The sequence below is a fragment of the Typha latifolia genome, chromosome 5, assembly GCF_019914945.1.
Source record: "Typha latifolia isolate L0001 chromosome 5, TyphaL0001v2, whole genome shotgun sequence".
NCBI classification, from domain to species: domain Eukaryota; kingdom Viridiplantae; phylum Streptophyta; class Magnoliopsida; order Poales; family Typhaceae; genus Typha; species Typha latifolia.
This window is the reverse complement of record NC_133090.1, coordinates 1864204-1877245: the sequence shown is the minus strand read 5'-3', so window position 1 is coordinate 1877245 and position 13042 is coordinate 1864204. Positions and strand designations below refer to the sequence as shown.

The window sequence follows — 13042 nt, the reverse complement described above, 5'->3', positions numbered from 1 at the left end:
GGTTTTTAAAATACAAAAATTACTGACCAATGTTTGGAAGAACACATTGATATGATTCAGTCCGATTGGAGCTTAGCGAGGGAAACCTATAAGGTTTGAAAAAGTTTTCTTTACTTTAGTATTTAATGGATAAAGTTTTGCGTACAGTTATGCATATCTAAGAGATTTAGTAGATAGTAAATATTAAAACAAAAATAAAGAACAAAAATTACATAAAAAGAAGGGGACTAAATATTCTTTTACCCCTATTTGAGCTTGGTACCGCGGGATGTAAAGCATTCATTCATTCTTGACATCCTTTTAGCTCTCTGAGTGCCATGTAATCAATCATATACTTGTGCTTTGCATACATTGGGCTACTTTAATTTACATAAAAAAAGCCTTAATTTTTTTTAGTAAGATTGAGCTTGTCAAGATCTCTTCTATACTATCTTATAAAAAAATATGCATTTAATTTAGAAAAGTACTCAGTTTCTAAGAACCCGATCTTATTATTACTAAAGCCATTGATGCAAATTTCCACACAAGCCATCTATAGCTCATGGGATACTCGATCTAGTCTTCTAACATAGAAAAATTAAGTTGGCTTTCCCTAGAGCTTGAGAAGGTGTTACTTAAAGGAACCCTCAAGTATAGCCACCTCTCTAAGTTCCCAATTCTATGCAGGAAGTGGACAAGGATTGAAAATAGACTCAGTCTTGATCCCAGAACTTACATTTAATGTCATGATTGTTATCCAAAACATCTCGCTACAATGAGAATGAAGGCCGTTGTTATTCAAAATAATAATTAATTACATTATTTAAACATATCTTATTATAATTTTCTCGATTAATGATATTGTAAGAACACACTACCAAAGAGACTAGACTTTTTAGTACCCACGATAAACTTTTTATACTGTCAATTAAGCAGCAGATGTAGAATTTTACATGCTCTTTAATCTTTATAGTAGTTATACTTTTGACCAAGAAATTTCTTTTTTTTAAAAAAAAGAGAAAGTCCATAGACTGAGTATAAATCCTTAATCGTGAGAGTTACAATTCAATCCAAAGGTGAACCAGTTCAGATTTTACAAACTGATCAGCGAGAGTGGCTAAATTGTGAGCTAAGATGTTGTTGCATATACTCGTATAGCAAATCCTCATAAAAGAGGGAAAAAACATCCACCTATTGTATTCTTGGATGATAGTGAGGATAGTCCAATTGGTAACCGTTCCACAATCATTCACCGCTTTTACGACCAACTGGGAATCGCTAAAGATCCAGGAAGGTTCTTCGTCACCATTGCTCCACCCACTAGCACACTTTCACAATGAGCCAGACTTCAAGTGCATCTATAGGCCACTCTAAGCTAGATGAACTCAGAAATGAGCACAAACAGGAGATTTCTCTCAATGGTTGCAGGATTCTCATCAGTCCGATATTTAGAAGTATTCTTAATGAATTACTCCAAAAGATTTCCCAAGTCAATTCAATCAAGATCACACGAGGGTTCAATATTGTATGTATTGCCAACTGGGATATTGCATATGATTGGTTTACCACCTGAATATCTAAGCAATAAGTTGGCACCGAGTTCTTAACTATCATTCGATAAAGACTAATTATCTATCCAAAAAAAAGCTCTAGTTTTCTCTAGATTTTCTCACATACATATTTGACTAAAATTCCACAAAACCTCACGTACCAAGTCCCCAAATATGTGCGTAATATCTACTTTTATAATTCAAACTCACGTAGAAAACTCACAGCTTTTCGTATCGAAACTGAGATTGATCACCTATCCGTTTAAACAATACTCTGCCCTATCATTTGCAATTAGCATATTGGATATGAAATTGAAGTAGATAAGCACATTGACATTTCAGCTATTGGAATAAGAGAAACACTTATTCTACTGAACTAATTAATAAAGAGCCATAATATCTCCAAAAGAAAAGAAACCTACATATCATTTAAGTCCCATATGCTTGTAGAAGTAGCAGAAGGAAGAATTGTTCACATGAGAAAAGTAGTTCATAAACAGCTAATCTAATGGTGCAAAGCAATGAAACTTTGTAACTTTCTAACAATATCTAAAATCATGCACAAAAGTGTAGGAACTCACAGTGATCAGAATCAAGAGAACATAGCTGGATATATCCAGACAGGCGACGGCCACTTCAAAGGATCAGAATTCAATGTAGGCGAATCTGGGACAGTGGTGTCGATCTCCGAGGATCCTAATTCAACCACATTCCAAGTATCATCCCCACTTCTTGCATAATAGATACAATTCCCCCTCCCTCCCCATCTGCCTGGATTCTTGCAAGCAAAGCCAGGGCACCTCTTATTGGCAACAAGAAACAGAGCCCAGTCTCCCAAATTCTCCACCTTCACCCATTTCATTTGCTCATCTGACAAATCCAATCGAAACACTTCGACGCTCATACACATTATCGCCTCCGTGGGCACGATCCGGACCAAGAGCAGCTCACCCCCGCATTCAACTAGCCACTGTTTGAAGCTAAAAGGAGAGACTTGTTCCCCTATCCACTTCACCTCCATTTGCCTTACAAGAACAACCGGTGCCAACTGTATGATGAAAAGCCTCTCAGAGGAATCCAGCGTAAAGATCCGACCTTTGAACACTACGGCGTGATTAACTTCCGGGAGATTAAACCCTAGATCGTGTCTGATCCATCGTTCGCCGCCTTTTCGCCACTGGAAGAGCTCGAGACCGAAGCTAAGAAGTATGAGATCTGAGCTGGGCGACGACAAGGGAGCGGTGAGGAGAGCGTAGTAGGTGCGGGGTATGGAATGACCGGGGAAGTGAGGTGTGCGGACCTCGTCGCCGGTTATGGCGTCAGCGAGGAGAATGCAGCGGATTGAGGGGAGGTAAAAGATGGCGTGGCCATAGGAGTAGCCAATGAAGGGGAGGCGGGAGAGGGTTCGAGCGGAGGCAGAGGAGAAGTAGGTGGCGGAGGGGAAGGCCGGGTCGAGGATAGGGCATCTCGACGGGGTGTCATCGCGCCGGCGGGGGTATATTCTCCGGCGAGAGGAGAGGAGGAGGGGAGGGCGGAGGATAGAGGTGGGGGTGGAGAGGGAGAGGCCGCGCCATGAGCGGCAGACCGAGGCGAAGGAGAGGAGATCGGGGAAGGAGACGAGATGGCTGACGATGGAGTGGAGGAGGTTGTCAGGGAGATCCGCCCAATCCCCCCAGGAGGAGTAGGAGGAGCGAGGCTTCTTTCTGGCGGTTGCCATGCTAAGCGATGTTAGAAGAATATTATCGAACAGGGTGTGGGCATAAATACTGGGACGAAGAACGGCTTACCATGTGCATGCCCGAATCCAAGGCCGAATGGGCCGGAACAACTAATGGGCTGAGTTTTTCAAAATAAATAAATATAAAATAAAAGCTTTTTACTTTTTATTTCATTATATATCGAACCCTCTCATCTACCATCTCCCCGTTCGGCATCACATCACCACACGAAATTTTATGAAGTTGGGAGAATACCCATTTATAATTTAGGAGGTCACAAGATTAAATCCAAATTTAAGTAAATTTATTATAAATAAATTATTTAATTGTTAGTGGCTTATCTTAACTTTGACTTTGCAATTCAATTCAAAGACTTAGAGTATAAAGTAGTCATACATATATCGGCTAAAAACTTAGTAAAACTTAAAAGATCTTTGTATTAAATGAGAATTGTCCTTCTTTCGACGGTGTTAAAAAAATATATCAAATAATGGGCCGAGTTTTTTAAAATAAATAAAAATAAAATGATATAATATTTTTTCCTTTTTCTTTTGTTTACTTCTCGACCCTGTCAGCTCTACTATCTTGCCCTCCCACATCAAATCAACTCACCTCATCAAACTTTACGAAGTTAGGAGGTCACAAATTTAAATCCAACATTAAGTAAATTTATTATAAGTAAATTGTTTACCTGTTAGTGGTTTATCTTAACTTTACTCGTGTAGTTCAATAACTTAGAATATAGAGCCGTAAATTGTATGACTTTATATATCGGCTAAAAACTTAGTAAAACTTAAATGTCTTTGTATATTAAAGAGAAAAAGTTCAGAACTTCGAGGATGTTAAAAAGAATATTAAAACTATTTCACCCTCAATTTCTTCGTTTAATTTTTTAAAATAAGGACAAAATACTTCTCAAAGAATCTAAAATGTGACAATTATGTAATTTTTTCCCTAATGGATGAACATTTAAGATGTTTTATATAGTTTAATGTATCAAAGTGTCACAAAAAATAAAAATAAGTAATTTATATGAAAATGGATAATAGTTGAGGGTTTAGGTGACACGTTCCATTTTTCTTCATATTTAAAATCCTAGTCACTAAGGGTACATTTAGAAACTGGGCAGTGTACTTGAACATGTTGACTATTATTATTATAACTTTAGTATTGAGTAATCTCATCAATTAGGGAATTCATAAATAACTAAATTATCCATTATTTATTCTACATACATGACAAGAGACTCCAATTATAATTTATTTTCCAACTTTTATTTTGGTTATATAAAAATGTTATCTTTTCATATGATAATGTGATGTGCACCGTGCATGTCACGAATTTTAAGCACCTCCTTAGTTCGTGGCTGCCTCAACTAATTTTTTAATTAATATCACTAATTAAAAAAGTACGTGTTTTAATCCTTCTCATATTAATTTTTAGAACGCCATAACCATTTCCTGTTACTCTTCTCGCCTTTTTCTTTTTCTCCGAGCCCTTCTATCCAATCAATTCGTCACTACTTTTTTCCCATAAAATTTCTCCATTTTCCCGGCGATTAATGCTTCAATTTGATATGGTTTTATTCCGTTTTTTGTTCAAGAATTCGACTGCATCGATCCAGTGATGGGCGAAAGGTGGGATCTTGGGAGGATTCGTAGCTAGGAAGCCATATATTTCTCTCGTGGGTGCGGCTGTTCTTCGATGTTTGGATCGCCATGGGAGTGGATTACTACAACATTCTAAAGGTGGGCCGGAATGCGAGCGATGAGGATCTCAAGAAGTCGTACCGGAGGCTGGCGATGAAGTATCACCCGGACAAGAACCTCGGCGACAAGAAGAACGAGGCCGAGGCCAAATTCAAGAAGATCTCCGAGGCCTACGAGGTGAGCCAATGGATCCTTTTCTCCTCTCTTCTCCTTTTGATCTCCTTCCTGTCTCTTTTCCATGCATAAAAAAATAAAAAATGAAAATCGATTTTCCTGAAGTTGGTAACGGATGGTGGTCCATTTGGGTTTGTATGCAAGATTTAAGATGCTGATCAATTTGGTTTCTCTTCATTTTGGTCTAGTTTGGACCAATAAACACTTGTGCAATGAGGATTTATTATTTGAGTTGCTTTTGAATAGAGGAAACTATGCGAGAGTTTGTCAAGCTAAAATTCATTTCATATGACTGCTTTGGATCTTGTTGAACTCCATCTGTCTGTGAAAAGAGATGTCTTGTAGAGTAGAGGATTTGTTCTCTCGAATTTATGATTCCATGGTATGGGATAGTTGGATAAAGGTGATACCTTGTTGAGATTTAAATGAATTTGGTAGAAAATGCTTTGCGGTAATATGTTTGATTAGAAACTACAGTTGGGCCAGTGATGTCTAATGCAAAAGAAAGAGAATCTGATGATTCTCCCAAATTTCTGTCTTGAGAAATTCTCCATTCTACCTCAACCTTCTCTTATACAAATATTATCTTATAGTTCTTTGTGCATTACTTTCCTTTCATTGTTATCTGGAGATTCTGGACCAGATACATATTTTGAAGTTTCTATATGTACTACACTGGGATGGCGAACCAATTTTTAATAACTATATTGGAGTGCAGATAGTAATTTGACAGTGAATCATCCTCTCAAAAATTTCCTATATCTTGGACCTTTGGCTCAGGTTTTAAGTGATCCACAGAAGAGGGCAACTTATGACCAGTATGGAGAAGAGGGCCTGAAGGATATGCCCTCTCCTGGTTCTCAAAGTAGAGCTTCATCTGCTAATGGCTCAAACAGACCGAGTAATGCCCGATTCAATCCTCGGAATGCAGAGGATGTCTTTGCCGAGTTCTTCGGAGGCAGTAGCAAACCTTTTGGTTTTGAGAATATGGGACGTGCTAAGTCCATGAGATATCAAACAGAAGGAGCTGGGACATTTGGTGGATTTGGTGGGACTGATAACACATTCAGGTCGTACACTGACGGTGTTGGCACTAGTGCAAGCCAGGCAAGAAAATCACCGGCTGTGGAAACTAAGCTGCCCTGCACTCTTGAGGAGCTTTACACTGGGTCAACAAGGAAGATGAAGATCTCTAGAAACGTTCTGAAACCTAATGGGTATGATCTTTTCTCCAGATATCTAATACATGTTCATGACTTCTTCAAGTTATCTACCTTTCCAAAAACAATCCTGCTAGAGGAACAGAGTGATTATGTAGCTTAGTAGCATTTTGTAGGATAGATGGACAAGAGGATGGCATATGCTCTTTTGCCTTTCATTATTCTTTTCTACTATTGAGATTGTTCATGTCATCAGCTTTTGAGTTATATGGATATAACTGTCTCCAACTTCTCTTTTCTTATTTGATCATTGTAGATATGGAATGTATTCAACTGCTTTGCTTTTTTACAACTTAGATAGCAAGGTGTCATTGTCTTTGGCTGACAGACCAAGCATCTTTTTATTACCTATTGAAGCTTTTAATTTTGATTATGTTAGGGTTTTCACTACTAGGACCTTATGGAGGTATATTTATTTGTTCCTTTTGCATTATGTAAGTTGAAAAGTATTGTGTTTTAACAATTAAGTGAAATAGCCATGACTTCTAATAATGTTTCACTCAACGATGGCCGTGCCGACAACGTACCGGCATGTGACACGAGGGGTATTGCATGGCACCGCTCTTATCAGCAATCCGCTACTATTGACCTCGTCGTCAAGTTTTCCATTGCCGTCGACCTCGTCATTGCCCGTTGTTCACCTGTTGGAGCTTGTCAATAAAGGCAGCGCTCGCATCTGACGCGGATGCGCTCGCATCTGACGCGGATGCGCTCGCATCTGACGCGGATGCGCTAGCTCGAGGAGGAAGAAGAACTCGGGCAGGTTAGGTGTTGTTTGAATAAAAACTTAAGGTGTGGATGGGCGACGACGAGGTTGAAGAGTGAAGGTGAGTAGTCTCCCTCCTCTTTTTCTCTCCTGCTCTTGCGGCATGTGTCATGTCATGTCTGTGTCATGGCCATCTATGGTTCCACTTCCATAAGATGATCAGGGACTTTTATCTAATAGTACTGGTTGAAGTTGCTATAGAAGATTTCAAAAGCTTATAAATGTAATATTCATTAGCAATTTTAGTATATGTGACATGAGAAAGGAAGGTGCAAGTCTTAGTTCTTTTAGGGGGGAAGTAATTTAATTAAGCATGGAAATTTTATTTAGTTATATATCATTTGTAATGCCTAATTTTCTTATCAATATTGTTGTCTTTCATCATTGTTGTGATTAGTAGTAATACTTCTGTTTCTTTTGTTGTATCTCTGTATAATGAGAAGCCTATGGTACATTTTTTAAAATAAAAAATGTTAGAAATCTAATCATTTTCTTTTCTCCCAAATGCACCATAGACGGCAGGTGTCGGAGTCAGAAGTCTTAACAATTGACGTCAAACCAGGGTGGAAAAAGGGTACCAAGATCACATTTCCAGACAAGGGTAATGAGCAGGCAGGCCAACTTCCAGCAGACCTTGTCTTTGTCATTGATGAGAAGCCCCACGATGTTTACACGAGGGAAGGTAATGACCTCTTGATCTATCAGAAAATTCCTCTGGTCGATGCGCTTGCAGGAACCACAATAAACCTCAAGACCCTTGACGAACGCGATCTAGTGATCAAGGTGACTGATGTAGTGACCCCTGGTTATGAACTAGTGATTGCAAAGGAAGGGATGCCGATCGTGAAGGAGCCAGTGAAGAGGGGGAACCTAAGGATCATATTTGATATTGTTTTCCCATCAAGGTTAACATCAGAACAGCGTGCAACTATAAGACGCGTCTTTGGAGGTTAACTACATCTTAATAAGGGCCTTAAGCACATATATTAAGTTCTATTGTAGAACTCCAATCAGCACTAATCTGATTGTTAATTTTTTTTTTCTTTCTTGAGTTTGTGTTGTTAGCTCTCACGGCGAAAGTATCTTCTTTCTCTCCTCATTTTCTGTAATGATGTGAATAGCGAATGTCCGGTTTCTTTTCTTATACATGATGTTATATCATTTTTACAAAGTTATGCGTATACTCTTGCGAAATCATTAGATTGGAGAGTTCAGGACACGGATTTGTGTTTGTTTTCTGGTTACAGATTCTATATTTAGCAGTTCATTTATCCTATGATAACCGATCCTTTGATCGGAAAAAGAAGGATTATGTCGGCAGATTAATCCTTCATTGCCTAGTCATTTTAGGTGTATCACTGGCTTGCGACTATGATGAATGAATAACCAAGTGTGATTTACAAGTCCAGGAATAAATGGCTCTTTCGCTTTGCTTTTCATTTAGAATCTGATGCAGTGATGTATGATTGGCAAAGACAAGCACTGTTGTGTTTTCTAGTTCAGAAGAATAGAAATATTATATGCTCTCACTCTAGAATGGAAAACAATTTCTTCATCTTTTCTAGTTGCAAGTTTGTTCCTCATCTTTCTATCATATTTTATAAAAAAGTTGTAAGTAGACGTGAAGTCTTTCACATTGATATTTTTTATATAGATACTTTGCTCTCTCAATTATTTAATATCTTCACCCTTTAATGGTATTAATAGAAAATATTAACATATCATTTCATTCTCAACTTTGATCTCTAATTTTCTTTTAAGATAGGGTAAAATAGTTATATGATATTGTTTTAGCAAAAAAATTGACAGGATCTATGTGAAAATAAATAATTGTTGAAAGTCTAATTATAATCATAAAAAAAAACCTTTCAAGTGAGAAGAAACAAATTAAATTTAAATAATCTTTATTACTTCTTTTTTTTTCCTTTGGGTTCGATCTTTTTCGCGTTAATCGTGTCGGTTACCATCCTCTAGATTATTCACAAAATATAAAATAAAATAAAAAGAATATTTTCATTTTAACAAATAAAAAGAACAATCTTTGCTCTTATCAACGGTTATCCCTCTCTCGAAAAATCTCGCTCTCTCATCCTTCCCTCCAAAATCTCTCCGCCCTTCCCCTGATCCGACCGGATCGGACGGTGGAGATCTGATGACGCGGATCCCCCCTCTCCGGCGGGATTCTAGCGACGGCGAGATCGCGCCGCCGGAGGAGTCCGATACGGAGGGCCCCGCCACGTGGTACGAGCCCCTCTCATCTCCGGCTCCGGTCGAATCCAATGAGGCGCCTGTTCGAGTCTACGCCGACGGGATCTACGATCTATTTCACTTTGGCCATGCCCGAGCACTCGAGCAGGCGAAGAAATCGTGAGATTTCGACTCTTCTTTGGGTGATTTGGTTTAGAAACTTGATGGGGTTTTGTGGGTGAGATCATCGCCTGCGGTGTATATTGGGATGAACTTTTATGTGTACTTCTTGCTTTCAGCTCTCCTTTGGGTGCTTGATTTGGAAATTTGATGGGTCCTCGTTAGTAAGATCTAAGGTGTTGTTCAATTGGACTATTGAGTTTAAAGTTAAGAATTTTCGTACTTATTATTGGTTATATGTCGTGAATCTTTACCGTGTAGAATTCGATCAGTTTCTATGTGTAGTACTTGCTTTCGTTTGGAAAGTTGATTGATTCTTGTGGTAACACCTAAACATTTGGATTATTACTTCACAGTTTCTATTTTGCACACTTTTCATTTGTTATGTCTCTTGTCTGGTTCTAGTAATATAGATTTTGATGAACATTTATGGGTAACTTTTGTTCCAGTAGCTGTGACCCTTGTCAATGATGGTGCGAAATTAACAGGGTAGAGTTTCTGTGTTGGCTGTTACTGAAACTAAACCGGTTTGCCTTGTAATAACTCATTCTAGTAGCAACATTAGTATAATGCAAACTGTCGTCTCTCAAACTTGTGGAGATTACTTCAAGGGATGCCCTCTTTTTGCAAAGTCACTATTTCTGTTTTGCAGAAAAGAAAATTAATTCTTTTGAGATGCACATTGCTTTCTTAGTCATGACATATTTTGTAGAGTTGACTATCAATTTGTTAAATCTCTGTTCCTTTTGTCATGTTAGTAACATATGGTGGATACATATATAAGAATTTGCTGAAGATTTCATGTCACCTATGAGTTAAATTTGCTTCACTTTTTCTTCTGTTGTCTCTGGGAATTGTTACTGTTGCACAAATCTTGAATGATGGATCTACTTTTTTCTCAGATTTCCTAACACCTATTTACTAGTTGGGTGCTGCAATGATGAAACTACCCACAGATACAAAGGAAAAACAGTCATGACTGAAGCTGAGCGTTATGAGTCACTTCGCCATTGCAAGTATGTAATCAGACTTCATGTTTCTCAACTAAATCCTTCTCAAGGGAGTGGTAGTTATATTATATCACTTGGTGTTGCATTTCTGGTAGTTAATTTCATAGTTAGTATGGAATATTATGGAACATACCTTTTGCATTAGAAGCGGATCACTGCTTGTCCTTATTTTTCTGCTAAATCTGTTACATTATGTTTCATAGGTGGGTAGATGAGGTTATACCCGATGCTCCATGGGTCATCAATCAAGAGTTCATTGACAAGCACAACATAGACTATGTGGCTCATGACTCCCTCCCGTAAGATTCACTTAATAAATTTGTCCTTTCTGAGTTTCTTCAATAGTTCATATGTTCCTAATGTCTATGAAACTTGTGTCTTCTTAATTACTTTTCTAGTCATTGGCCAATGTCTTGCATAAAAATACAATTATGTAATTACTCAGTTATTTCATGAATCTAATTTCTTATCAAATTTGGGATTCTGTACTGTTGAACTTAAAACTGCTTCGAAATAAGTTTTTGGCATGCTATACTTTCTACAACAAAGTGGCTAGCTGCTAGCAGTAAGTCATTTAGTATAGAGGAGGACAGTGAAATTGCTGCAGCTTGGTAGAATACTTAAATCTATTTAATTTTTTTTAGTATTATCATTTTCTGTTGCTAGTAGCTCCTACAGCTGAATGTTGACAATGATGGAAGCTAAAATTTCCTCAAGAATTTTACCCTATCTCATTTTCCAAGTTAGAATTCCTTTTACAATAGTTGTGTAATCTGTAGATATGCCGATGCGAGTGGAGCGGGGAATGATGTCTACGAATTTGTCAGATTCTCCTTCCTACAATATGACAATGAACTTTTCTTGATCTATGATTATTTTCTGTAATTTGGTTGATGAGAAATATCTTCAATGTAGGTCAAGGTCATTGGGAAGTTTAAAGAAACAAAGCGTACAGATGGCATTTCTACATCAGACATTATCATGATGATTTTGAAAGACTACAATGAGTTTGTTATGCGGAATTTAACCCGTGGATATACAAGAAAGGACCTTGGTGTGAGCTACGTGAAGGCAAGAATATATGTTTACAGCAGTAAATTTTAGCAATTGTTTGTTCCACATTTTCAAATATGTTTCTCTTTTCTTTTATTGTTCAAGTTGAATTCGCTGAAAACTTTACTGTGATTATGGTTGTCAGGAAAAGCAATTGAGAGTGAACATGAGAATATCAAAGTTGCGAGAAAAGGTGAAGGAACATCAGGAGAAGGTGGGTAAAAAGCTTTCCTTTGTTGTGCTAAATGCAAGATGTCTAGTTTCGGTTTCAACAGAGTTGTGTTTATTTACTGCCATATTGTCAAGAGTATGCATATCATCTGCCAACTTGTGTGTTTTGGGTAACGAAATGTTGAGCCACAAGCATTAAACTGCTGTCACCAATATAACAATTGTGCAAAAAAGAAACTTATCGATTTGCCCTGTTTGTTCCCGTTCTGTCACACGTGGGCAAACTGGACAATAGTGGTAAATGGCTAAACCTAGAATTCCATATTTTTGCATCTCTTACTTGCAAACTTCTTCGGTAGGGCCGGTTAACTTAGGATTCCAAGATTTTGCAGTCTATTCCTTGAAAGATTACATTTATTTTTTTCTTTAAATAAAGGTAATTTGTAGTCTCTAGCTGTGTAGAAGTCAGGACCAATCATGGAGAACGATCTTATTTTCTCTCCGGTCTGTATTGATTATTGAACCCCAGATTCCTCAATGAGGTGTTAGCAATGATCAAAACGGAACTTATCATGCAGTTACATATGGTAGCCAAGACAACTGGGATGCATCCCATTGAGTGGATGGAAAATGCAGATCGCTGGGTTGTGGGTTTTCTTGAAAAATTTGAGGAAAGATGCCACATAATGGTAAGACAATGAAATTAGTTCTCTCTTCTCACTTTCTCTTATTGAAGACTTCGCCATTTAAAAAATGAAACAATACTATGTTGGTGGCTTTGATGTGCTTATTTGAAAATAAACCGCAATATTAACAATATCTTTACAGAAACATCTATATTTGTTTCCCATGCTTAGATCGCCTTGATGTTTTTGTTTGCAGGAAACTGCCATCAAAGATCGCATTCAGGAGGGTTTGAAGAGGCAACAAAGTAAATCAAGCATCCTTCTGGAAGAGCCAGTAGCCTCAACTTTTTCTTGAGTAATTAATCTCTAGCCATATGGAAAGGGACAGTAACTGAGATATTGTTATTTCATGGCATGTCCTTTTACCTATCTAGTTATTTTTGTTGTTATACTATCCCAATAAGAGCAAATATATCAACTTGGTACTGCTGCTGTTGCTGCGACTCCTGTTCTACATCTGTAAGTGCACTGCCTACTGCTAAAGCGGTAGGATAGATAGATACTTTGTTGAGTGGAATATATGGAAATAATATTGAAAGACAATTTCAATGTAATTATATTCCATCTTTCTTTTTTGATGTGTTTCACCATTGCGCACTTCTATAATTTGTGCTATTTTTATGGTTATGGTATGGCTAA

At 37.7% G+C, this 13042-nt stretch overlaps 3 protein-coding genes across 5 annotated transcripts; 2 read left to right on the top strand and 1 right to left on the bottom strand.

Annotated features, from left to right (window-relative positions):
• Positions 1 to 1909: 1909 nt before the first annotated feature.
• Positions 1910 to 3317, bottom strand: LOC140789248 (putative F-box protein At2g16290). The gene has a single exon (XM_073138870.1). The coding sequence runs from the start codon at positions 3244 to 3246 to the stop codon at positions 2122 to 2124; it is 1125 nt and encodes a 374-aa protein (XP_072994971.1). The 5' UTR covers positions 3247 to 3317; the 3' UTR covers positions 1910 to 2121.
• A 1376-nt stretch (positions 3318 to 4693) lies between these two features.
• On the top strand, positions 4694 to 8287 carry LOC140787983 (uncharacterized). 2 transcript variants are annotated; one of them, XM_073137043.1, is made up of 4 exons: positions 4716 to 5133; positions 5911 to 6347; positions 7632 to 7798; positions 7934 to 8287. In XM_073137043.1, exons 1-4 carry the CDS (start codon positions 4966 to 4968, stop codon positions 8068 to 8070), a joined length of 909 nt encoding a protein of 302 aa, XP_072993144.1. In that variant the 5' UTR covers positions 4716 to 4965; the 3' UTR covers positions 8071 to 8287. The 2 variants fall into 2 exon arrangements, with proteins under 2 accessions (XP_072993142.1, XP_072993144.1); XM_073137041.1 differs by having other exon boundaries at positions 4694 to 5133; positions 7632 to 8287.
• A 543-nt stretch (positions 8288 to 8830) lies between these two features.
• Positions 8831 to 12978, top strand: LOC140788692 (choline-phosphate cytidylyltransferase 2-like). 2 transcript variants are annotated; one of them, XM_073138070.1, is made up of 8 exons: positions 8831 to 9483; positions 10386 to 10499; positions 10697 to 10792; positions 11273 to 11315; positions 11409 to 11564; positions 11692 to 11760; positions 12296 to 12406; positions 12600 to 12978. In XM_073138070.1, exons 1-8 carry the CDS (start codon positions 9269 to 9271, stop codon positions 12696 to 12698), a joined length of 903 nt encoding a protein of 300 aa, XP_072994171.1. In that variant the 5' UTR covers positions 8831 to 9268; the 3' UTR covers positions 12699 to 12978. The 2 variants fall into 2 exon arrangements, with proteins under 2 accessions (XP_072994171.1, XP_072994172.1); XM_073138071.1 differs by lacking the exon at positions 12296 to 12406 and having other exon boundaries at positions 9164 to 9483.
• Positions 12979 to 13042: the final 64 nt, after the last annotated feature.